The sequence below is a fragment of the Astatotilapia calliptera genome, chromosome 8, assembly GCF_964374335.1.
Source record: "Astatotilapia calliptera chromosome 8, fAstCal68.1, whole genome shotgun sequence".
NCBI classification, from domain to species: domain Eukaryota; kingdom Metazoa; phylum Chordata; class Actinopteri; order Cichliformes; family Cichlidae; genus Astatotilapia; species Astatotilapia calliptera.
The window spans coordinates 13,365,977-13,390,618 of NC_137429.1; the positions used below are offsets into that span (position 1 = coordinate 13,365,977).

At 40.6% G+C, this 24,642-nt stretch overlaps 1 protein-coding gene and 1 long non-coding RNA gene across 2 annotated transcripts; one reads left to right on the plus strand and one right to left on the minus strand.

The window, feature by feature from the left end:
- The first annotated feature begins 1,704 nt into the window (after nucleotides 1-1,704).
- LOC145430297 (uncharacterized) lies at nucleotides 1,705-16,630 on the plus strand. The gene is made up of 3 exons (XR_013910771.1): nucleotides 1,705-1,996; nucleotides 2,080-2,257; nucleotides 16,419-16,630. It is a non-coding gene; the product is annotated as an uncharacterized LOC145430297 (long non-coding RNA).
- Nucleotides 8,363-23,981, minus strand: LOC113028435 (NADPH-dependent quinone oxidoreductase VAT1-like). Its single transcript, XM_026178693.2, has 6 exons — nucleotides 23,221-23,981; nucleotides 17,661-17,868; nucleotides 13,406-13,576; nucleotides 13,172-13,261; nucleotides 10,609-10,847; nucleotides 8,363-8,824 (listed from the first exon to the last, which is right to left on the minus strand). The coding sequence occupies exons 1-6, from the start codon at nucleotides 23,704-23,706 to the stop codon at nucleotides 8,642-8,644; spliced, it is 1,377 nt and encodes a 458-aa protein (XP_026034478.2). The 5' UTR covers nucleotides 23,707-23,981; the 3' UTR covers nucleotides 8,363-8,641.
- Between the last annotated feature and the right edge of the window lie 661 nt (nucleotides 23,982-24,642).

Below are 24,642 nucleotides of genomic sequence, written 5' to 3' on the forward strand. Positions count from 1 at the left end.
CCTACCACCCACTGGAGCATAAACGTTCCCTATGAGGCTGAAAGGAAATAAAAGGAATACACATGTAAAGAAATCTCTTAAAACATATGATGGGATAGAGCAATATCTCAGAGGTTTCACCCCTCAGCTGTGATGATGTTAATGATCATTTTTCACACCTTGGCTCATGTGGCGACACACATGATCAATAGTGGGTTAATGACAAGTTCAGCACATGGAGTTATCTGAGCTTAAGAAGCTTTTAGGGGTCCTTTTGCTTTAAAATTCAATTCAATTTTCAATTCAGTTTTATTTATATAGCGCCAAATCAAAACAACAGTCGCCTCAAGGCACTTTATGTTGTAAGGTAGACCCTACAATAATACATACAGAGAAAAACTCAATCATACGATCCCCTATGATTGAGGCATTCTTAACAGTATAGCAGCTGTCCCCATGCTGTTTCTGGGTCTGGCCTTGGCACACCCTGTAACTGGACTCTGTACCTCGGTGTCGTAATTTACAGAGCTGGCCTACCGGGTTTAAAGTACATTTCAGTTTATACAACAGTACTATTAGCTGACCTACTAATAACTGACAAGTAAACTGATAAATAAACTGCTTTTTTTCCTTTTACTTTGCAGGTGACGTGTTGCAGGTCGGAAAAAACTCAAGCTGTCCCTTCGCCTGATGGTGGAAATATCCCTCTAAAAATATACAGAGGCATTCTTGTATCAGCAGCAGTCACGAGTATGAGATTGTTATATACAGCTAACAGCTAAGGGTTAAGAGGTTTGACGTTCATAAATCCTAAAAGATACAGTCATTTTATTCCTCTGCATGTGTGTGAATGCTTCTTCTATAAGCCTAGATAAATTTTTGCCTACATCCAATTTGTTGTATGGCTACTAGAATAACTTGTAGTTTAAAACTATGTACATACAGTCATATGAAAAAGAAAGTTTTAATAGGACTTTATGAAAAAAAAGATTAACTTGTGTCTTTGGCAGCAGTAGCTTGTTATAAGCATTTTCTATATGACTTGCCCCGTTTTACAGCATTGCTTTAGGTCATTGAGATTTTCACACACTTGTTAAGGGTCTTTTAACGACCCTTCACAAGATTTCAGATGGGCTGAGATCTAGACTTTAATGGGCCATTCCATTGCAAATTTGCTTCTGTGCTTGGACTCATTGACATATGCATGCCCTATTTTAGGCCAAGCTTTAGCTGTGAGGTTGCCTCACATTTGACACTAGATTACTCAGCAGTTTCTCAACACCTTAATTACTTCTTAACACAGAATAACTGCTATGATGCCTTCCAGTAAGGTTTTAGACAGAACCACAGCACTGAGACTGCTCTGACCAAAGTGTTTAATGACATATGTCTGAATACAGACAGTGGAAAAATGTCTGTTTTAGTTTTACTGGATTTCAGTGCAGCATTTGATACAGTTGACCACAACATATTACTCAAACGACTGGAGAACTGGGCAGGTCTTTCAGGAACTGTACTAAACTGGTTCAAAACATACTTAGAAAACAGGAAATACTTTGTATCAATGGGTAACTTCACATCTGAGCAGACAAGTATCACATGTAGGGATGGGTATCGAAAACCGGTTCTTGTTGAGAACCGGTTCCCACTGTTTCAATTCCTTGGAATCGTTTGCCACTTTTAAAAACGATTCCCTTATCGATTCCAGTCGCCCCGAATGACGTCATCACGTTGAGTAGCGTCTTTTACCCAGTAGGAAACACGGCGCCTGAGCGGCGCAAACGCTCAAAAGTTTGGTTACACTTTATGAGAAAGGATGACAACAGGGCAACGTGCAATACTTGCAAAGTAGAGATTTCATCAAAGGGAGGAAACACTACGAATATGCAAAAGCATTTGCTCAAAAAACACGCGATTGCTTTCAACGAATGTCGTGTTTTTGATCCGCTCCGGACTAGCGAAGCTCAACCCAGCAGCAGCGGTAGCGTTTCCACGTCCTCTCCCGTTAATACTGCAGGTAACTAATCAATTAGCATTGCATATTATGTTAGCGCGATTTACCTTATTACAAAACCTGCTATTACTGTGCGTTGCATTTAGATAACCATGATGAGAGAGACAGAGTCTGGCTGGCTCAGATGCTGGCAGTTCTCGCTGCAGTTCTCACTGTAGCGTCTCCTTTCAGGCCAGGATAGACGAATGTCACCCAGCAGTGTCTAAGTTTGTGGTCAAAGGCTTGCACCCATTTGCCACAGCAGATGCCCCCGATTTCACTTTGGTAAGTGAATGTGTTTAATTGTAGGCAGGACATTACTGGATATTCTTGTGTAATTGCTACAGAATAATTTATGTTAAACTTTGTTATTGCTACAGGAGAATATTAATTTTATTATTTTACATATACATTTTTTTTCCTGGGGACCCTGTGACACCCCATTGAAGAGCCGTAGGCTGTGGATCTCTTAAGATCTCACTGTTGGGTTTGTAAGGCCATGTTACTCCTAAATTTCTATCTTGTTCAAAGAGAAGATATAAAACAAAGTTCTAAGCTAATCGAACTTAGTGTTCTGCTTTTTAAAAAAAAAAGAATCGATAAGAGAATCGATAAGGAATCGAATCGTTAAACAGAATCGAAAATGGAATCGGAATCGTTAAAATCTTATCAATACCCATCCCTAATCACATGTGTAGTCCCCCAAGGTTCCATCTTGGGACCCCTTCTGTTTAACATTTACATGCTCCCACTGGCACAGATTATAAAGAACAACAAAATAAACTATCACAGCTATGAAGATGACACACAAATATATCACAATGTCACCAGGAGACCGAGGCCCTGTACAGGCTCTTGGTAAATGCATAGAGGAAATTAATGACTGGTTGTGTCGCAATTTTCTCCAGCTAAACAAAAACAAAACAGAAGTAATAGTCTTTGGAGCCAAAGAAAAATGATTACAGGTCACCAGAGAACTTCAATCTACACACCTAAAAACCACCAACCAGGCGAGAAATGTGGGTGTAGTGATGGATGCAGGCCTAAACTTATAAAAACACATCAAGACAATAACAAAGTCAGCTTACTATCACCTCAAGAATATTTCAAGGATAAAAGATCTGATGTCTCAACAGGACCTGGAAAAACTAGTCCATGCATTCATCTTTAGTAGGCTTGATTACTGTAACAGCATCTTTACAGGTCTACCTAAAAAACCAGTCAGACAACTACAGCTCATTCAGAACTCTGCTGCTCGAGTCCTTACTAAGACCAAAAAAGTGGACCACATCAGTCCAGCTCTGAGGTCTTTACACTGGCTGCCTGTCCGTCAGAGGATAGACTTTAAAGTTCTGATGCTGGCCTATAAAGCTCTGAATGGTTTAGGACCAAAATACACCTCCTGGATCCGGTTTTTTATCAGTTCCCAGAGTCAGAACCAGACACGGAGAAGCTGCATTCAGCTTTTATGCTCCATATATCTGGAACAAACTCCCAGAAAGCCTCAGATCAGCTGAAACACTCAGTTTATTTAAATCCAGGTTGAAGACTCACCTATTCTCAGCTGCATTTGAATAAAGCACCAAATCCACACTGTTTTACTTTTAAGCTTAGATTTCAAAACTTACATTTTAACTACTGATTTTATCTACTGTTCCTTTCTTTCCCCCCCATTTTAAATCATGCTTTTTATTTGTTTTTATTTTTTAAATGTCTCTGTAAAGCACTTTGAATCACCTTGCTGAACACCTTGAATTGTGCTATATAAATAAACTTGCCTTGCCTACTATAGATTAGGTGTTCCCTGTGCTTGACATTTGGTATGAGGTGTTGGAGGTGTGGTTTTTACCAAATATGGTTTTGTAGAGACAAATTTGCTGGAACCCCCACTCCTGGGAAGGTTGTGACATTTTTGTGGCGTTAACACAGCTGAATGCTGCAGAACAACAAACTGTCAAAACGTCTGCTTTTACAGACAAGGTGGTGATCGGTTAATAGCAGCGCTGACTGCTACTTACTTTCTCAATCCTGTTGATGTTATTTTCTGTCCTACTGTAGAATATCATTAATGCAATTTTAGTATTTGAGGTTTATATAAGTACCATTTATCTGAGAAATTTTTCTGTGAAATAATTTGATTAATTTTCATAGGTTTATCAAATTAGACTGTATATTACTGCTTACTTCAGTTTTTAAAAAAAAAAAAGTTTTAATTTATGCACATTTCCATAAGAATACGTGAGTTTCCTGTAAGTGTCATATAGGCTAATGCCCAAAGAAGGGAGCTCTTTGAATATATTTTTTCAGCAACACAAAAATAAAGTTGCCAATAAATAATCTGTCAGTGTCATCCATGGTGGATGGTCATAGGCATATCCACTGGCTTCGTGGTGAGTAAATGAAGCTAAATCAAAGGTTACAACAGTATGCAGGATGAAGAGAAGCAAATATGTTTCTTCATATACTGTCCATCAGTTTCATGTTAAACCTACCAGGGATCAAAACATTACTGCAAATAAATTTCTTTCTGCTCTGTATTAATGTATGATGTGTCATAAATGAGCAATGATCTGTAAAAACAACACTATGATCTCTTACCATTAGCGAGCTGGAAACAGCGATCAGCCTCTGAAACGCTGCTCTTAAACATGTACATACAGCGACCCCTGCTGGTTGCCATATATACTTAAAAATCAAAATTCATCTTTGCGGTCAATTGATGGAAATAAAATAAAAACAGCAGCACAGTACGGAAGCTGTGATCAACTGTCGTGCAGGGCGGTTTCATCGTCAAACCTAGTGATTCAACAGCAGTCTACAGGTCATTATGGAGTCAACTCAGTCACAAGATGTGATAATGCTTTAATAATACAGACATGTTAGTGCCATATGAACATAGAAGACGTTTGTTTGAACTGTGTATACAAAGAAAAAAGAAACAGTAACACATTAAATAGTTTTGGAACAACACTGTCACACAAGCAATGGAAGTAATTACACTGCAAATTAGATGCTGATAGATATGAAACATGGTTTAGGATAATAATGATAATAATGACTTTCAATTGTTGAACTGAGATTTTTAATGAAGCCAGAATTTACAAAGAGCTTTTATTTATTTATTTATTTTAAACAGACAGGACCTCTTTGGATGTTGATGTATGAAGCATCTGTCAAACTAACGCAAATACACTTTAATTAGAGCAGTCTGTGCAAATTAGCATTTTTGTGGATGAATTCCTGTTTATTTCTTAATATGAAACATTTGATAACAAACGCTACAGTACAGCTTCTGAATAGGCAACATAGTGGAGAGCTGCAACTCTCAGTGAGCACTATAGGTGTCGTTCACTGCACGCACCAGTGTGTGTGAATGGGTGGATGACTGGATGTGTAAAGCGCTTTGGGGTCCTTAGGTACTAGTAAGGCGCTATACAAATACAGGCCATTTACCATTTTTAATTCTGCATCAGTTTATGCATAACCAACAATCACAGAGAACATGAGCGGACAGTTACTATTGAGCAAAGCCTAAACACTGGCTCAAACCCGTTTGTGTCTCCAATCACATTCATTTTAGCAAAGCTGCTTGCAGAGAGGAATTAGAGGGCTAAAAGAAATCACTAAACTTGACTAATTTGTTTATTCAATGTTGCTATATCGCTAGGTGGTTAACATTCATCCGTCATGGGCTTGTGGGTTCAAAAATGATACAAGTGAACAAAGCCTGAAAGACTTCTACGTGAACTTCCGCTGGAAACATCACGAATCACAAAGACTCCAGATCCCACTCAAAAATCCACATCACATCTTATTTCAAACTAGGAGAAGGAATGCTGGCCAAACTTAACAATACTAGTCCAAGTCGCCTAAAGAAATGTCACAAATGTAAATAACATAAAACACTGTCTGTGAAACTTTGTTACAAGTGCTCTACAGAAACCGGCTCTGCTGGAAAGGGAGGTGCAGTTTGAGAGTTAAGCTCTAGAGACAGAAAGACACAAAGCAGCACTGAGAGGGTGGAGAGAGGAATGTGAGGCGCTGGGATGGTGTGGACGGAGGGAAAACTCTTCCTCTTGTGCTCCGGATCCTCCGCTTCGAGCATTGAATTACACCCACATCTGGACAAAACATCTGCACTACTGAGCCCCAACGCCACTTATATAGGTCATCCATTCAAAGGAGCAGATATGCAAGCAATGACCAAAAGACAACATCAGCAACAACAGAAAAAAAGTATAAAATGCATCAATGCGGAGACAAGGAATTGCTAAGTAACACGCGCTGTAATCCTGTAAACTTTGATTGTAACGATGGCAGTGAAGGATTTAAGAACGCATCTAAAGCACAGAAGAAAACTGAGGAAAGAAACCTGCCTTGAAACGGTTCGCCAAACCGTTTCAGTGGGACATTCTTTGGAAGAAAACACAAGAGTGACTGCCAAGGCACGGAAGTCCCTCTAATTGTTATTCACAGTTGGCTTGACAGCAGTGGTGAAAGCTGGTTTCAGATTTGGCACAAATAAGTGAGGAAACTGCAAAAGCGACACAATAACACACCGACACAGGCTTTCCTTAAACAAAGATCTGTGTAACAACATTTGTCACTGCAGAGTAAGTGGGAGAAGAAAAAAAGGCATCTCATCATTACACACATTAGTAGGGCAATAATCACAAGTGTTATTCGTATTAAACAGGAAATAATTGATTATTGTTATTAATTCACATAATTATCAGGATTAATATACTTAAAAAAAACTATATTTAGGTGGAAGGTCTTTCTGCAGAACACATGAGCTGTTTGAACCCTCAAATGCATCCAGATAACATAATTATGGTCTTTTTTTTCCCAAAATTAATAACAAATGTTGAAAATTTGGAGGAAAGTGTAAAAGTGAATGATCAAAATCATAAATTACAAATACAAAATTCTTTTGTTAAATAAACTTGCCAATCTTAATGGAAATTCTTCTTTTAGGGTGATCACAAAATTCTCAGAACATGCAAGCACCCCACTTACTTTAAATTGAAACACTGTCCTTATTTAAGTTGAGTTTTTACCCTGAATAATACCCAAAATGACATACGCTGACACTGTATGATTGAAGATCATTTTCATGCATAATCCAGCCTGTGTGGAGTTAGATATGTAATTTTTGCCTGTGTAAAGACAGGAGATTGTAAAAACCAAACAACTGAGGTGCAAACTTTCCGCTTTGATTAAAGGGATTTGACAAATATTTTGGATGAATTGTTTAGAAATTAGACATTTTCAGAGCCTCAAAATTAATTTGACAACATAGCCAAGGTGAGAGCTGTTCACTTGTCATTAATGACAAATGAAGTGGACAGAATATCTGAAGTGTTGAATTTGTATTGTATAACTTTTCATTGTAATGTTAAATATGAACCTCAGAGAGATTAGGCTAGAAAAACAAAACCCACCAGTGAGGTAGCAAAACCCTTAGGAATGGTCAGATCAACAATCTGATAATTTCTAAAAATACGTGCTGACCAGGTAAAGAACACCAAAAGCCCGCTGAAGATTTCCCCCCCCCAATGATTTAACCCCCCCCCCAAAAAAACCTACTTTGAACTACTGAAGTCAATAACACCCTTGAGGCAATCAAGGACTACAATCAAGGGATGGCTTCATTAATGGAAATGCAGAGGGTCTTACAAAGTGCAAACCTCTAGTTACACTCAAGGCAGCCATAGACTTTGCCAGAAAGCATCTAATAGCCTGCACGGTTCTGAAAACTGAGAAATATGGGGAAGGAACGGCTCATGATCCAAAAAATAAATAAATAATAATAATGTCAAACATGAGACAACTTTGTCCCACTAGTGTATTTAAAAAAACAAAAAACAAAAACAAAAAAAACAAAACAACCCAAAGGTCCAAAAATGTTAATGTAAATTTTTGTTAAACCCCTTAAATTTATGCTGCAAGTTTGCACTTCAGTCGAGTGTTGATTGTTTGATTTAAAGTCCACCATGGTGATGTGCAGGAAAAAAAAAAAATAATAATAATAATTTTTTATTAACATCTTGCCCAAATGATCTTAACTGTATATGCAGCTGGACAATCTTTATAATGCACGTTGTGATGTTGGTTCATTGGTGTGCCAATTTTGAAGAGGCGCTGTTGGCAGATTAGATGCTGTGGTAGACACGATTGTAGTCTGAAGGCAGCACAGTCCCATTTAAACACTGGTAAAAGTGCAATTTTCTGTTTTTAAGCAAAGCTCGTCAGTCCTACTTTTCAAAGTGATTAGTCAGTGTTCAGTTTTATAAGCACCAGCCCTGGTATGTTGTTATCACCAGTGTTATGTTAGAGCTGCGATCAAGCTGTTGTCATAGGAAACCAAAAAACAAACAAATGCCGTCGTCTTTTACCAATTGTGAATTTTAACAACAGTCCGTAATCAGAATGCATTTTCTTCAGGTGATGTATCAGAATGCAGTGACATTTTATTTAAAAGTTACAAAGTGTTCCAGACAAAGACACCACAGTATAACCATATTGCACAACAAAAATCCATCAACATTTCCAAAAAAAATACTGACAAAGAATTCATGACATCTTGCTTTTTTCCTTCACCCCGCCTTTTTTTTTTTCCTTAAACAGCAGAGCAAAAAAGGAAACCCTCGAAATAAACACTCTTACTCAATCCTTTTCTGCTTCAACTTCCTCTTCTTTCTTCTCGCTGATGGCAGCATCATTTTTTTCCACATTTTCCCCAGCCTCAGCATTGGACTTTGGCTTCTCTTCCTCCTTCTTGGGTTCAGGAAGAAGGATGACTTTTCCAATATTTTGGCGTTCGTGCATGCGCTTCATGGCTTCAGTCACCTGAGAAGAGACAGGGGAGCAGAGCAGATGTTCACATTGGGCAGTAACTGAGCGCATCAGCCATTTAAATGCAGCCAAAAACTATTTGCGAGTCACTAAAACCCCGATAAACACAATCTGCTGTAAAGTTCCTCTCTGGGCAATAACAAAGTTCTTGTTTGAATGTTTAAGGGATGGGGGGGGGGGGGGAAGAGAGAGAGAGAGTCATACCAACTTGGCCACATATGGCACAACAATGACTTGCAGTTACCTTACAAAAGTCTTATTTTCAGCTAATGGATGCATATTTACACATCAAGCAGACATGGAGCCCCACACACATACACACCACAACATGTATAGGGTGCTTTGCTTCGGCCCTGTTTTGTGTCCACTATTTCTAGAAGGAAACCATCGGCTTTTACAACCATCCGTTTCCCTACATTCATTTCCTGCTTGCTAAATTTGGTACTGGAAACCTAACCTATATATTAGAGAACTGCAGGAAGGAAGTGCAGCTGATGAGTGAAAAGGCAATAAAAAGCAAAAAAAAAACAACCTGACTGTACATAGCAGCAAAAGACTGATCACTGTGGAAGATCTAAGTCCCCCACTTGATTTGAGCAGCTTTAATTGAAAGGTGAACAAAGTCTGCCCCATGCTGAATTAGCCACTGCCCAGCCAAATAAGTCACAGGCTAATATTTAATTCACCTGCCTTTAGGCTTGATGATGGCGCATGCTTAGACAGCATCATTTGATGAGGCTAATCAAAGTCACATTTATTTCTATCCAGGGTGGCATTCATTTTTTGCCAAGATCTTGATTTGATGAGCAGAGTCTTCGCCAACACATCCCAAAGATTCCCAGTGGGGTGAAATTCTGGACTGTGGTGAAATTGACATGTAATGTTCCCCAAACTGCTCTCTCATTGTCATCTCGGAACACGTCTGTATCATCAAGGGAGAAAAAGATGGGATTGATGGGAAAACCTGGCCATTCAGTGAATTCAAGCACTCAGACAATTTTTATTTTTTTTGAATAACATCACTGAATGCAGACCAGACTAACTGAAGTACCACCAGTTCACAGCACTGACCCTGCAGGCTCATATGGTAGGCACTAAGCATCACTTCATTCACCCATCTTCTTACCCTGACACTGGGGAACAGGGTGAATCAGAATCAGACTACAAACCCTTTCAGTTGTTCCAGTATCCTCATTATGCTCTCTAGCAAACTAAAGCTTCTATCCCTAGCTAGCCTACCTGACTTTTCTTAAGGCTACATGCTTAGTCCCAATCCCTTGTTGTCTTGTGCATGTGGAAGGTGCTCTTATCTTGACTAGCAAACAAAGCTTTCAGGTTGCAATCTCTGATCACAACCATTCAAGATTCTTTGCCTGCACTCCACCCATCCCCACCAACATTTCTTCCTCAAAGATAAAGTTTCACTATTCTTCTAGATATTAATATTGTTTTGGGCCATTATCCATTACCCATCTAAAACTGGAGCAATGCCTTTTACACAACCCAAGGATTTGTCTAAAACCCGACCCTGATTCTTTAAGAAATGAGAAGCTGCGTATGGCATCACTGATGAATAAATAACTTCCTACCAGCTGAAATGCATCAATGACTACGATAATTATCCAGAGGAAGGCTCTTACCCATTCGAGAGCAAGATAAATGTCAATGTATACTTCAATATGCAGTAAAGTAAATACAGAAGCAGTTCCAACAAGCATCTTCAAAAACAAGGAATTGTTTTATTTATTTTTTTACACTGCAAACCCGATCAGACTTACCTCCTCAAAGTGATAGCTGGAGTCAATGCGGGGCTTGATCTTTCCCTGCTTGTAGAGCTCAAGCAGCGTAGACATAGTCCTGCCGAAGAGCTGCTCATCAGTGATGTATCCCAGGTGGAAGCCGCTGACAGCTTTGTTGGACTGCATCAGTTTCATGGTGTTCAGAGAGAGCTGGTTATACCAGGTCTTTGCCATGGCCAGCAGGTTCTTCCTCTGGCCCGTCACACAATTGGCTGCACCTGCAATGTCAAACAGTGATTAAGGGAACATTGAAAAAAGGCAGAAAAACCCCCAAACTTCACAATAATCGTCTCACTACCTTATCACAACCTCCTTTAACTTTACTGCGTTGCAAATAAATGTTTGAGCATCAACTCTGATTTCAATTCAGTTTTATTTATGCAAGGCCAAATCACAACATCAGTCACCTCAAGGTGCTTTATATTGTAAGGTAGACCCTACAATAATACATACAGAGAAAAACCCAACAATCATATGACCCCCTGTGAGCAAGCACTTTGGCGACAGTGGGAAGGAAAATCTCCCTTTTAACAGGAAGAAACCTCCGGCAGAACCGGGCTCAGGGAGGGGCGGGGCCATCTGCTGCAACTGGTTGAGGTGAGAGAAGGAAGACAGGACAAAAAAAAAAAATGCTTTGGAAGAGAGACAGCGATTAATAGCACGTATGACTCAATGCAGAGAGGTCTATTAACACATAGTGAGTGAGAAAGGTGACTGAAGAAGAACTATTCAATGCATCATGGGAATCCCCCACCAGCCTACATCTATTGCAGCATAACTAAGTGAGGATTCAGGGTCACCTGGTCCAGCCCTAACTATATGCTTTAGCAAAAAGGAAAGTTTTAAGCCTAATCTTAAAAGTAGAGATAGTGTCTGTCTCTCGAATCGAAACTGGAAGCTGGTTCCACAGATGAGCGGCCTGAAAACTGAAGGCTCTGGCTCCCATTCTACTTTTAAATACTCTAGGAAAAACAAGCAAGCCTGCAGTGCGAGAGTGAAGCGCGCTAATTGGGTGATCTGGTACCAGGTCATTAAGATAAGATGGGGCCTGATTATTTAAGACCTTGTATGTGAGGAGCAGGATTTTGAATTTAATTCTGGATTTAACAGGAAGCCAATGAAGGGAAGCCAGTACAGGAGAAATGGAATTCTTGAATTCTTCTTGTAAATTGCATGAGACAGACTCGCCATTAATCACGTGCATGATGTCAGTGGAGAAGATGCATCAGGGCCAAACTACCCCACAAGAGAAGGTAAACAGTTTAATGCCCCATGTCTTTGTGAGTTTGAACCCAGCTTCATTTTGTCCCCAGTTTGGTCATATCTCGAAAATATGTCAAAGCCAAGGTTTTCAGTTCAGTTTAATTAAAACAAATCTTAAAGTCATTATTTAAAACTGTTATCAGGTTATAATTTTCTATGCTTTCAGATGGGTCAACTAACACTGAAGCATGCTAAGTACAGGGAATTCTGCTGTGCAAAGCTACCGACTTGCTTAACAACAGTGGTGAATCAGCACAGACTTGCTTTGAAAACATGGTCAGATGAGAGCATTTTAACCTAGGACTGTAATCCCAAATCCTGAACCTCTGATGTTCCATTCATAAGGAGAAAAGCGGCACATCGACCTTTCAAGATTGAGCCATTTATTCCGGCAGTTAGAGGAGCAGATTACACGTGCAAAACATCCTCATGTTTTCACAACTGGACTCACCCCACGCCTACGGTGTCTGCTACCTTAATTAATGTTTACATCTGCCGAGCATCAACTCAGAGCTGGCTCCAAACCTGTTGATCCATGTCAGAGAAGCCACAGGTGTGGCTGCATTTTAGACTACTACCAACAAGGCTGTTCACCTCAATTTTATTTATACTGCACTAATTCACAAGAGGCACCGTTTATAATTTAAGGAAAGTGCAATATTAGAGAGAAAACCCCAACAATCAGATGATCTCCAATCAGGAGGCACTTGGCAACAGTGAGGAGGAAGAATTCTTTTTTTTTTTTTAAAAAAAAGAAAAGACCTCCAGCATAACCTGGCTCAGGAAGGACATGCAAGACTCCCTTTAAGATATTAGCTTCACTGGCTCCCTATTAAATCTGAAATTTATTTAGAGTCCTGTATGATCATGCCCCATCATACTGCATCTTAAAGTTCTTTTAGAGAGACGATCCATTGCCTTTTAGCACTGTATCGAAGAGCAACAGTTTCCATCTTCCTGCTTTTGAAGCTGCTGCATGTTATGGAACTTGGATACAGCTTTAGCCTTGAACAGCTCGGTATTCATTGCATAAAAGGGAAAGAAAAAAAAATGAGGCCGACATTACAATGACAGCGTGTGTAGGAGGAAAACAAATTATACACTCATTTAAAATAAAATGCTACTTCGCCAATCTAATCAGGTCTCATTTTAAAAATAAATAAATTTAAAACACCATGACAGGTTAAATAAACCAAGTGAAATAAAGCTTTAGTAGAAACACCAAAGATCCCCCCCCAAAGGATGTCTACACAATGCATTTTTTGTTTGTGCGTCTTACCAAAGACTATAATCATGCCCAGGGGCTTCAACAAACTATAGCCTTTTTGGGTGTCAGAGCCACCAAGGGGGTCGAGAACGATGTCCACACCTGCAGAGACAGAAATAAAAGGGCAAAGCTTTGTAAATTTCTAGATAACTGAACATGACAATGTTCAACACAACGAAAACATGAGGCAAGGATTTCCATTTGTGCAGTAGTAAAACAAGAGTATTTTTTTTATTTTTTTTTTACCCTTCGGGCTGATTTTGCGGATTTCCTCCACGTAGTCTTTGGTGCGGTAGTCGATGGGGTGAGTTACCCCGCCTTGGGTAATAGTCTCATGTTTGGAAGCCGATGCCGTGCCAAAAACAGTCACATCCTGCACAGTTTGACACAGCTGGGTAGCAGCAATACCCACACCACCTACAGATGTGCAGACAGCAGCAAAGACCGGCATGAGAACAGGAGGAGCAGGTGTTTCACTTTCAGCAAAAGAGGTTATGTGCGGTCTCTCTCTGAACCACTCAGCAATTTTCTCAAACATTCAAACTATGCTTGCTTTGAATGTTGAGTTAGTACTCAACCGGGCTCCTAGTAAATACATTTTAAGGGGAAATTTAAATGATGATACTGTTGTTACCAAGCAACTGTAGTGAGCTTTTACAAATCTAATGACTAATGATTGAGACAAAACACTTTACAAGATATCAACTTTGCCCATCTGAATTTGTGTAATCAGTTAATATTTGCATTTGATAAAAAGATAAAGCATGAGAAGACCGGTAGATTCCATTCTTCACATGTGGAAAGTTCTGCATCTGTTGTATAACTCGTTTTGACCTTTTACACGTTTTGGCTTAAACGTCCTGTATGCGCTGTAAATAAAATGCTAAGTGGTTAAGAGCCAGACCGTACATCAATATGTAGGTGTTGTTTCTACAGCAGCATAAGTAATGCTGCTCCAGGACCATGACTGCAGCTGATAAATGATGTCATGGCTTTGCAATCTAAGGGTAAAGGTCACGAATGGGAGACATTTGTCTTTCTAACACCTGTTTAATGTTTTGTCCATTTTGACTCGAATTATTATGTTGTCCTTAAAACTAACCACACCCACACACACACACACACACACACACACACACACACACACACAAGAAAGAAAAAAGTTACACTTCAAAAATTACAGACCGTCTCACACAGGACACCAACCAGAGTCTCCTGGGTGTCTGTTTTGCATTAGGCCCTCTCATTCATCACAACCTTTTCCAGGCCTTGATCCTCTTCATAAGACTTCTCTCTACCAGAAGAGCTTTGAACAAATGTTGAATGGAGCTTCAGAGTCTGAAGTCAAAGCACAAGTGCTTTAAATAGTCATTCTTTTAAATGGTCAGGAGGGAGCGGTACTCGAAAATCTCAGTACAGTCTCACTCCTTGCAGCCAGAGATGTGACCTTAATGTTAACTTGTGCACCATTTTGGGCCTAAAAATCATAGTGACATTGTAGGATCAAGGAATAAAGGCCTACAGACCAAGCCACAACAATAGGTCATGAGTAGGAATGGGAATCAAGACCCGATAGCTCAATTCCTTTTAATTATTCCGTTGTATTCTACTCTATTGCCTGTCAATTACGCTCATCGGTTCTGCTTCCACTTGTGCTAAAATCAGTTGATTTCAGTTCGTAGAGGAGGAAAATAGTGACGCAGTCTGCAGCGTGGATATAACTTTAATTTTTTTACTGCACAGTGAAACGACTGTATTATGCTATTATGACAACAACTTCAGCACAATGAGAGCATGGTAACGCTAAGCTAGCCAAGAACCCAGAGTGAAGTTGGGTTGACTGGATGCTGACCCCAGCCCAGCAGCCAGACCCTGAACTTCACCAAGCAGTCAGGCTGCAGCGTGCATCTCTACTGGGTCACGTTTCTAAAGTAAAATCACTGCTTTAGTTAAAAAGCATTTCCCAAGTGGTTGCTAGACGTTGATGAAGTTAATGGGAAAATTATTATTTAAACCCCAGTTGCACAGGCCTACAGACTGTTCAGTGACCCCTCAGACTGGTTTTCAACCAGTTGGGAAATGCATTTTTCCCCTAGTAACTGGTGATTGAATCACATCATACTGAGGACAACTCTTGAGCAAAAAGGTGATGAGAAATGAATAAAAGGTCTATGGGAAAATTATCCAAGTAAAAATGTTAGTAGAGTTAGTTTCTTATCAAAATATTACCACTGAAGTCACATTTACTTCTTAATTAAATTATGATCCTCATTAGATTTAAATTGGCAATAAATTAATGCTTTAAGGTGGAGTCATCATGTGGAGTCATCACAACACTGATTAGCCAGCGATTGTTTTGGAGCAACATTATTTATGATTTTGTAGGAAATACACCAGCATGGGCCGGTATTAAATCGGAGCTGGTCAGATTATTACTGCGTCATCGCCTCACCTTTTCCCCCTAATGTCCTCTCGCTCTCCACATCACACCCAATTCCACGGAGAGCGTAATTTAGAGATGCGACTTAGGCTACGTCCACACGTACCCGGGTATTTTTGAAAACGCAGATTTTTCTATGCGTTTGCACCTTTCGTCCACACGTAAACGGCGTGTTTGGTCACTGAAAACGAAGATTTTTAAAAACTCCGTCCAGGGCGGATATTTTTGAAAACTCCGTTTTTGCATTTAGGTGTGGACTAGAAAAAAAACGGAGAAAACGCAGCGTCAAAGGTGTGCGCATTTTTTGACGTCACACTGTGCGCCACGTTATTGTTTCGGTGAAATGAATTTCTACAATACTGTTACTTCTACTCTCTGCAGTGTTTAAATGCTTACATATACACACAGTTACTGTCCCTCCACACATGGTTCTGCTTCTATGCCCCAGCTTTGTTTACTTTTTCCCCACCGAGGCTTCTAGACTTCTGATTGGCCAACATTTCTGCACGGTTAGGAATATATCGCCACCTGCTGCTTTGGCATGTTCATAGCAGCGTTTTCCTTCATTTCTGCCTTTACGTGTGGATGGGATTATTTTTTAAAACGAAAACGGAAAATCTCCGTTTTCAAAAATACCCGTGTACGTAGCCTTAGAGGGTGGAAACCTCAGAAGACAGGTGAACAAAAGGCGACATAGAAAGCAGTGCTTTCTGATCTCTGTGGCCCATTTCCACTTAACAGTGAAAGGCTTTTGAAGATGATGACCGCCTGGGCCTGCAGGTTCACCAGTAATCCTTTCTGCCCTCATGATTCACACAGGTCAGCTGACACCCATTCACCCACTCAACAGTGATGAGCAGCCTTTGAGAGGGAGGATGCAGAGGAGCAGAAGAGCAACTGAGCATCACAGTAACTGTCCTCTATTCTTCGACTCAGTGTAGGGGGATCAAACACGCAGATATTTGTGCTGCTGTGACAACACAACGTAAAATCTTTGAATTCAAACTGAATAAAGTGCAAAGCTAAACACACACACTTCCTCAATTCTCTCAGCTCTAACTGGATTATACCACATGCTCATAACTATCACAGCTATATTATATGCTGTGCAGCTGTTTCACAAGTTCAAGATATTTTCAGTAACAATGTGAAAAATGTCATCACAGCCTCATAGCTGAAGGTGTCAACTGCACATGCACTGCAAACTTTTAGTTTTCCTAATAAGAGTGTGGTGATCTCTATTTGATCAAAGGCAGAAGTGAAATGTCACACTAGCTGACCCTATAACTGTGACATACAGCTAAGAAAGGCCTTGGTTTATAACTCCTGGACATGCACACTCATTACAGATGGTTTTGTGTAAGAAATTTGCATTTGAGAAGTGTTGCCCAAGCAACCATTTGTGATAATAATCCAGTTTTGCATGAAGATGTTTTGACATAACACACCTCTTCACTGCTGATTTTAAGTCTTTTAACTGATAATCCTTGAGCACAGAAATGCAGCTGCATTCAAAGAGCTGATTAGCAGGAGGGAGCGTGCTGTGCGACTCTTTACACGTTACCCAGGAGACTGACAGAAGGTTTGTTACACCTAATTAACTGATAACGAGAGTAGTCTTGTCACACAACATTGGGGATGCCACTGAGCTAGTCTGAGGAGATCCTTCATTATCTATTCCTCAAACTAATTTTCACACTAAGGCTATGCGTACGATTATAAAAATAATCAATTAACTGAGTAATGATTTGATGTAACAAACAAAAACTGGGTCATTTGATAATTTTAGGATACACATCAAAACAGTGTTTATCATCTTACACCAGGGTGCAACCGCTGTTTCAGCTCCTCGCCACGTAATGTGCAATTTATACTTCTGCACTGTGTGGACTCTATGGTGTCGCCTACACGAGTGGACGTCACTATTCTCAGCATTTATACTCATTTATAGAGCCTCTGTTGCTGTGCAATCTCACATGTGAGAAACGAAGAAGAATAAAAACAAGAACTCCTCACTAATTTTATTTGGAAATTATTTTCAGGCGTCTCCACGAGTCTTACCTGCTGCCATGTGTATAAGAACGCTTTTGCCCGGCCTAAGATTGGCCATCTCAAACAGCATCATGTAGGCGGTCATGTAGTTAATAGTTAAAGCAGCACCTTCCTCAAAACTCATCTCCTCGGGCATAAGGAAGGTGCGGTCAGCGCTCACGACAGCTACTTCCTGCCACATGCCGCTGCGGGCCAATGCGATGACACGATCGCCAACCTGAGGGAAGGAAAGAGGGGGACAGGGAGAAGGTGTTGTGAAGTCAAACTAAAACACAGACGTTCACAGCTGTGGAATGATGCATTTCTTCATATCAACTTAATACGGGAAGCTTAAAAGTTTGATTTAACAAAATTATAAATCAGTAAACACAAATTACACCTGATGCTAATCTGAAAGTAAAAAACAAAAGTGGGGAAGTTAAATTAGTGCTTTTTAAACTTTCCTGTCATTCAGCTTAGTTTCACTCTGATTAGTTTTCCTCCTGTGGTCATCTATGCCCCACTTTCAGCAGCTCAGTGCCCCACATTTTGAAACCTGGCGTTCTATTGATCTTTGTAGAAAGTACAAAACAACTGCATATTTCCACTGTGGGGGAAGAAACCTCAGACTAATATCTCAAAGGCTGAACAATAACAGGCAAAGTCTGTAGAACCAAAAGTAGGGAAACTGAGCGCCTGTAACTTGAATAGGCATCGTTTCTAAAAAGATAAACGGTGAAAAGAATCGCATTTGCTCCATTTCTCATACAGTGCTGTGCAAAAATCTTCAGCCACCCTTTATTTCTTTACATTTTTGCTCTCAAGGACTTTATTATTTTGTGGTCTCGAGCAATAGTTCTCCAGGGTTTCTGGAGGTCTTTCCATGTTTTTCTTTGGACATTGGGTTTTTTCCCCTCCAGTTCTAACGGGAAAAAAACCCCCAAGTCAGTCTTGTGATTATTAGAGATTTATATTTCATGCATTCTTTCCAAAATACATTCTCACTACATTGTCTTTGTCTTTGAGTCCACAAACTTCTGTGCCTCAGTGAAACTCACAGCACCCTCTCAAACAAACTAAAACCATTAAACAAGACGACATTTTAACATTCATTCTCTGGTAATGGGGACATCAGATATGGGGGCTTATGGGAAATGCCGTTCATGTTTAACAGCCTTCCCAAATTCAAAGAGTCATATGACCAATGTTGCGAAAAGTTCCAAAAATGTGAGGGGTGCAGGAAAGCAGCCTGATCTGATCATGAATGCTGCAGTTTCCTGCTAAAACAGCTTCAAGAGCTGAGTCACACCCACTTCCTGCTGCACACAGCCCATGACAATAGACAGATGACACACACAAATATTTACACTCGCAAACACAGTAAACACACACACACACGGTATGCGTGTGTGCCCCAATTTTTGGCGAGTTATTGTAAAAGCCTCAACTTCCACCTCAGATGACACGCTCGATTTCTCAACCCCTGCACTTGTGAAACATTAAAAACTTGCAGGATCAACTCAAAAATTCATAATAGCCTGTTTTTCCCCCTTTCTTAAAGAAGGGCTGAGTTCATTTCTTGGAAGGTTGACATAAAGTGAAGTCACTGCAGAGACTACAGAGTGCAAATAGGACAGTGAAAACCTGCTGCTCATTTGAGTCAGTCGTGACAAAAACTAGCGCCACGCCTGGTTTTCTGCAGCTCATTTTAGTGCATCGAAATCTGTCTTTGCCACTAAAGCATCTCAGTAGCCGAGAGAAAGAGCAGATCTTCATCCATAATTCAGAGTCGTGTGAAAACAAAAGCACATCCTCTTAATTCTAAACTTTTCATAACAGGGGAGAAGCAAACCCAACCCCACTGGAACCAAAGCTAGCAGCTGTAGCTTGACAGTCATTTGCTGTACGACTTTCAGTCATCACAGCATTTCAGTCAGGTTGCAGTCTGAACTTTGACTTTGTCATTGTAAAACCTCGACTCTTTTCCTCTTTCAGACAGTTTGTTGCAGATTTGCTGCCATTCTTGAGATCGTCATGTTGCATGACTCGATTTGGGCCAAGCTTTTACTCTCAGACAGGTAGCTTCACATTCGACTAGAATATTTTGGTATACAGAAAAATTTGTGGTCACCTAAATGACTGCAAGCAACAAGCCCAAATTATCACCTCTACCACCATGCTTGACAGTTGTATGAGGTGTTTATGGTGATATGCTGTGATTGTTGGTCACCAAATGTGTCGCTGTATATTACACCCAACCTTGGTCTTGTCTGTACAAAAGGCATTATCCCAGAAGTCTTTGCAAATCTCAGCTGTGCTGAACAAGCCACACTTGCTCAGTCTTTTTCATAATTATACTGTCATCAAGTTTAACAATTACCATGCTAACTGAGGCTGGTAGAGTCTGAGATGCAGCCCACTCCCAGTTTCTCCAAGCAACGGTAAAGCGTGACCTTGGTGAGTTTGCTGGGACCTCCACTTTTGAGAAGAATTGTGGCATTGTGCTAACATGCACCTGAATGCTCAGACCAGCAAATTGCCAAAGACCGTTTTTGTATACTTTTAAACATGCAGAGCTCAGTTAATGAAGTGAATGTGATTAGCAGCACCTGGCTGCTGCTGAGCCTGTAATTCTATGGAAGCAGTAAAGGTGTAGCTAGTTTTTCAAACGACTGCATACCATTCTGACCGTTTGTGCATTTTACAGCAGCCAATCATACAGATTGTTTTGTTTTTACATTCAAGACTAACACATGCTCTAAACCAAAAATCTGCAAAATCTACTTGAAAATGGAAAATGTGTGCCTTACACTAAGAAAGTTTAGCGAAATGGTTCCCAACTCCCTCCAGTATTTACGTAATTAAATGTTTATAGTATAGCATGTAAATACTCCTAGGACAGATTAAATGCCTTGGAAAGAAAATTCAGTTAAGTGCATCGATAGCTTAACATTTGCACCACATGCACCAGACCAGAAAGCATGCGCTGTGCTGACCTAAACACATCATCGCTTCGCACATCAAGTCAATTAAAGACCATATTTGTCAAACAGGTGGCATCTTGCATCCTTTCTCAGGCAGTCAGCTGGAACGCTGGAACAAAAACTGCTGCTCCCATCTTCCTGAAATAGCAGTAAAGGTGTGGGCTACAATCGTATATATTGTGCTTTTATTTTAGCATCACTAACAAATGGAAACTGGAAAGACAAGAGAAGCTGCATAACAAATCTAAACAGTCTTCTTATGAAACAGCCACACCCTGAAGCGCTCTCATCTGGAGCCTCGCTCCAGCCTCTCAGTATCAGTCTCTGAAAACACTCTGGCATCCCTAAATGTTATTGTCTGCACTGCAGTCCCACCCACATCCTTACACTAACCTTAACCAACTATCTCGCATGTTAACCTTTAAATTCCTGTTAGGATTTCTCACTGCTTCCTGCACTGCTGCGGCTGGTGCTTTGTGGTGTCTTGTGTTTTGATGCTTCCTTCCAAAAAGGAAGTGTTGGAATGAATATGATCCACAAAAATGGAGGGAATGGAAAGAGAGGAGGAGAGCAGTAAATGGTGAAGAAGAAGGGGGAGAAAGAGGAGGAGGAGGGAAATTCCATGCTGACACTTCAGGATTGGGAGGACTTTCAGTGATTCTTAGAAAATACACATAATGAAGCCATCATGCAATTAACTGCATGGATAAAGAAAGAAAAGCTGGATCTGGTGGAAGAATATTCAAGTCCTTTGCAAACAAACAGAAGTAACCTCACTGTTAGGCCTTCTCTAGTTCACACACACTCCTATCTTAACATCTTATTCAAATGAGGATGATACAGAATACAGATGCGCCCCAGATACAGAAACAATAATGAAAGTGGATTTTACATAATCAAGGTCCCTTTGCAATATTGCGCTGCTAATTTACAGGGATGAGTTCCAAATTGTTTAAACCACTAGAATAGATTTCATCCAAGTTTATGATTACCTTTCATTGGCAGTGTCGTGTTTTTTGTGCACTGCTAAACAATCAAGTCAAACACACAGCAGTAAATCTGCACCTGAGCCAGATACATGCAAGACTGAAGATTAAAAACGTGTGCAGAGCTGCCTTTTCTGTCACACAGCAGGTATCGGGACCCTAATGATAGAATCAATAAGGCATCTGACCTTTAAACAGACTCGATAGTGGTGCTGGAATCCATAGAAACCTAATCTACCATCTTACTTTGTGTTCAAAGAGCCTGCAAATGCAGTGATCATTCTTGTTAGACAAGAATCTGAGCTATGAGACCTCCCTGTATGACACAAGCTTTATGACTCCAACATGATGTCAGTACATAACAAGCATAAACTGGGGCACTGATTTACTGTGCAAAACTCCCAGAAAGGTCTCATTTTCCTTCGACTCATGCAGATCTTAAAACAAGCAGTTTCTTTGTTTCTGATGTCAACATTAAATTTTTTTTTAAAGGTTAAGATCAACATTCATCCACAACTGCTGCCTGGAAGTCATCCATTGCCAAGACTTGCATACAAACCAAATAATGCACCTACTGAACCCAGTAGGCTGGCTAAATAGTGCCGTTGGTCATGTGTGAGTGTTTTCCACCTTCCATTAGTGCACACAGAACATAAGAAACTCTTGTTAGATGGGGGGAAAAAAACAAAAAACAAAACAAAACCCTTCCTCTTTTAATTTCTGTGCAAACAAATCTGAACCAACAAGTGAAAAGTTACAGAACTTCTGCAAAAGGCATTAGCATATAAATCCATGAAGGTTACTTGCGATGAGCCACTTAGACGTTATCTTACACATACCACTGTAAAACCAAACGCAGTGCATAAAAGCAATGACCTTCGGCCACTGAAAGAGCTTTGTTACTTGAGTATGTGTTTAAACTGTGCCATAATGTAGCTGTGAGGCGCATGCAAGGTTCAAAGAGGCTAAAATCAGCAGCTCTCTAAATATAATCGAGTATAATTGCCAACATCAGGTGTTACAGCCTACGAGTTTCCATTAGTTTCAAGAATTTAAAAGGAGGCACACACTCACTTGGTTTAGAAATGCGCCTTTTCATCAGAGAAGAAAATACACGTAGCTTCTTTTGTGCAGGGGAGAAAATGTTAAAAACGCGTCAAGGCCAGACTGTCACTCAAACACCGTCAGTTTTCTTAAGTGTCACACTTTCTAGCAGCTGCTCAAACGAACACACTACGATTAAGGTTGTTTATTGAAATGTCGCTGCTTGAGTGCCAAAGACGAGTCTGTGGTACACAGAAAGGAAACAGCCAGTCCAAACTCACGTCAGCTAGAAATCTGATTGTGCCTTCTGAGATTTGAGAGGAACTAAAATTAACAGCTATTAAAAGAGATTTCAGTTCACGGTTTTCACTAAAGAAACGTGGAAAGTGATGACAGCAGCGCTCTGGGTTGGCGTTTGGAAAAGATTACACGCGTCACGCACTGGCAAGAAATGCAGAAAAATTAAAGGCTCGGATACTTTGCTTGGCAGCTACGGAGCCGCTGATCTGACGCTCTTTCATGACCACAGTAGAATTTTGTGGGTGTGGGGAAAGCATTTAGCAGGCCTTTACTCACTTTCCTGTCATTCACATCCTCCCCGACCGCTTCAATGACCCCGGAGCCCTCCATTCCCATCGTGACGGGCGGGGAAGGCAGCAGCTCGTACAGCCCCTGCCTGGCCAGCAGCTCGGCGAAGTTCAGCCCGCATGCCTTGACGCGCACCAGGACCTCTCCTGCCTTCAGCTTCGGCTTGGCCATCGTCTTCACCTGCAGCTTGACTTTGTCGTAGCCCCCATGTCCCGTGAGTACCAGAGCGCGGAAGGAGAGCGGCTTCTCCTCAGCGGCTGGTGCTGCAGCTGGTGGTTCTGCTACAGCTGCTGGTGGTGGTTCTGCTACAGCTGCTGGTGGTGGTTCTGCTACAGCTGCTGCTGGTGGTTCTGCTGCAGGGCTGCTGCTGCCTGACTCCTGCTGAGGTGCATCCGAAGCAGCTGAGGGAGGCTCATCAGGCTTTTTCTCCTGCTCAGGCTGTTGCTGCTGAGTTGGACCCTCTTCGCTAGACATGATAACCACGTTCTAAGTGCGCTTTTAAAGCTTTTCAGTTTGACAGTTGCGCCTGTTTGAGCGTTTCTTTCCAAACACTCCAAGAACGTTTAGTGCAAATTTTCTAGTATAAAAATGTGAAATAAGAGGGTGTTTCCTGCAGAGTCGAGTCCTCAGTAAGATGTGCGCGGTTTCCTGTGTATGCGCCTAGATCAACAAGTGCCCAGAGTCAAGAGCGGCGTATTTTATACAAGTTCCCAGAGTGATTTTCACAATAAAATACGGATGCCAATTTACCAAAACGTTTCTTTTCTTTTCTGTTCTTTCTCATTTTTGATGTGGCAGCTAAAATTGAATTCACCAATCCCGCAAGATTTAGATGAGTTTGTTTCAGGTTGTGCAGGTTAAAAAAAGAAGAAAAATTATGGCACCCATGAAGACCTGTCGAGAACTGATTTTAAAAAGTCTAAAAAAAAAACAACTTCCTCAGGCAATGCATTCATGTCCAATATTTTTCAGGGGATGAAAATGCTGAACACGAAGATTTTCCGACTAAGTAACATAAAAATAAACAATTCATTTCTAATAATATCCGCGTTTTCCTGCATGAGGACTTTAAACACACAAGCATAACAACATTGGATCTACACAACACTTTTTCGGGTACTCAGAGGCGTTAATAGACAAAACTGCTGCTCTTTGCATCCACTGAGCTCCACATTTAACCATTTTTATATTTCTAACCCAAAAATTGGCAGAGATAAGTATAAAAGCGATCTTTATAATCATGTTTCTGCAATGTGTCAAATTTCAAATGTGCTAAATATTCGCTGTGGACATGATCATGGGGTGTTTTTTTCTTTTCTTCTCTCTGGAGTTTATTTTTATAGTCCATCATCAAAGTAACTTCCGGTTCACTTCTGCTTCCAGGTGGCTTACTTGACAGAGCTCAAAACG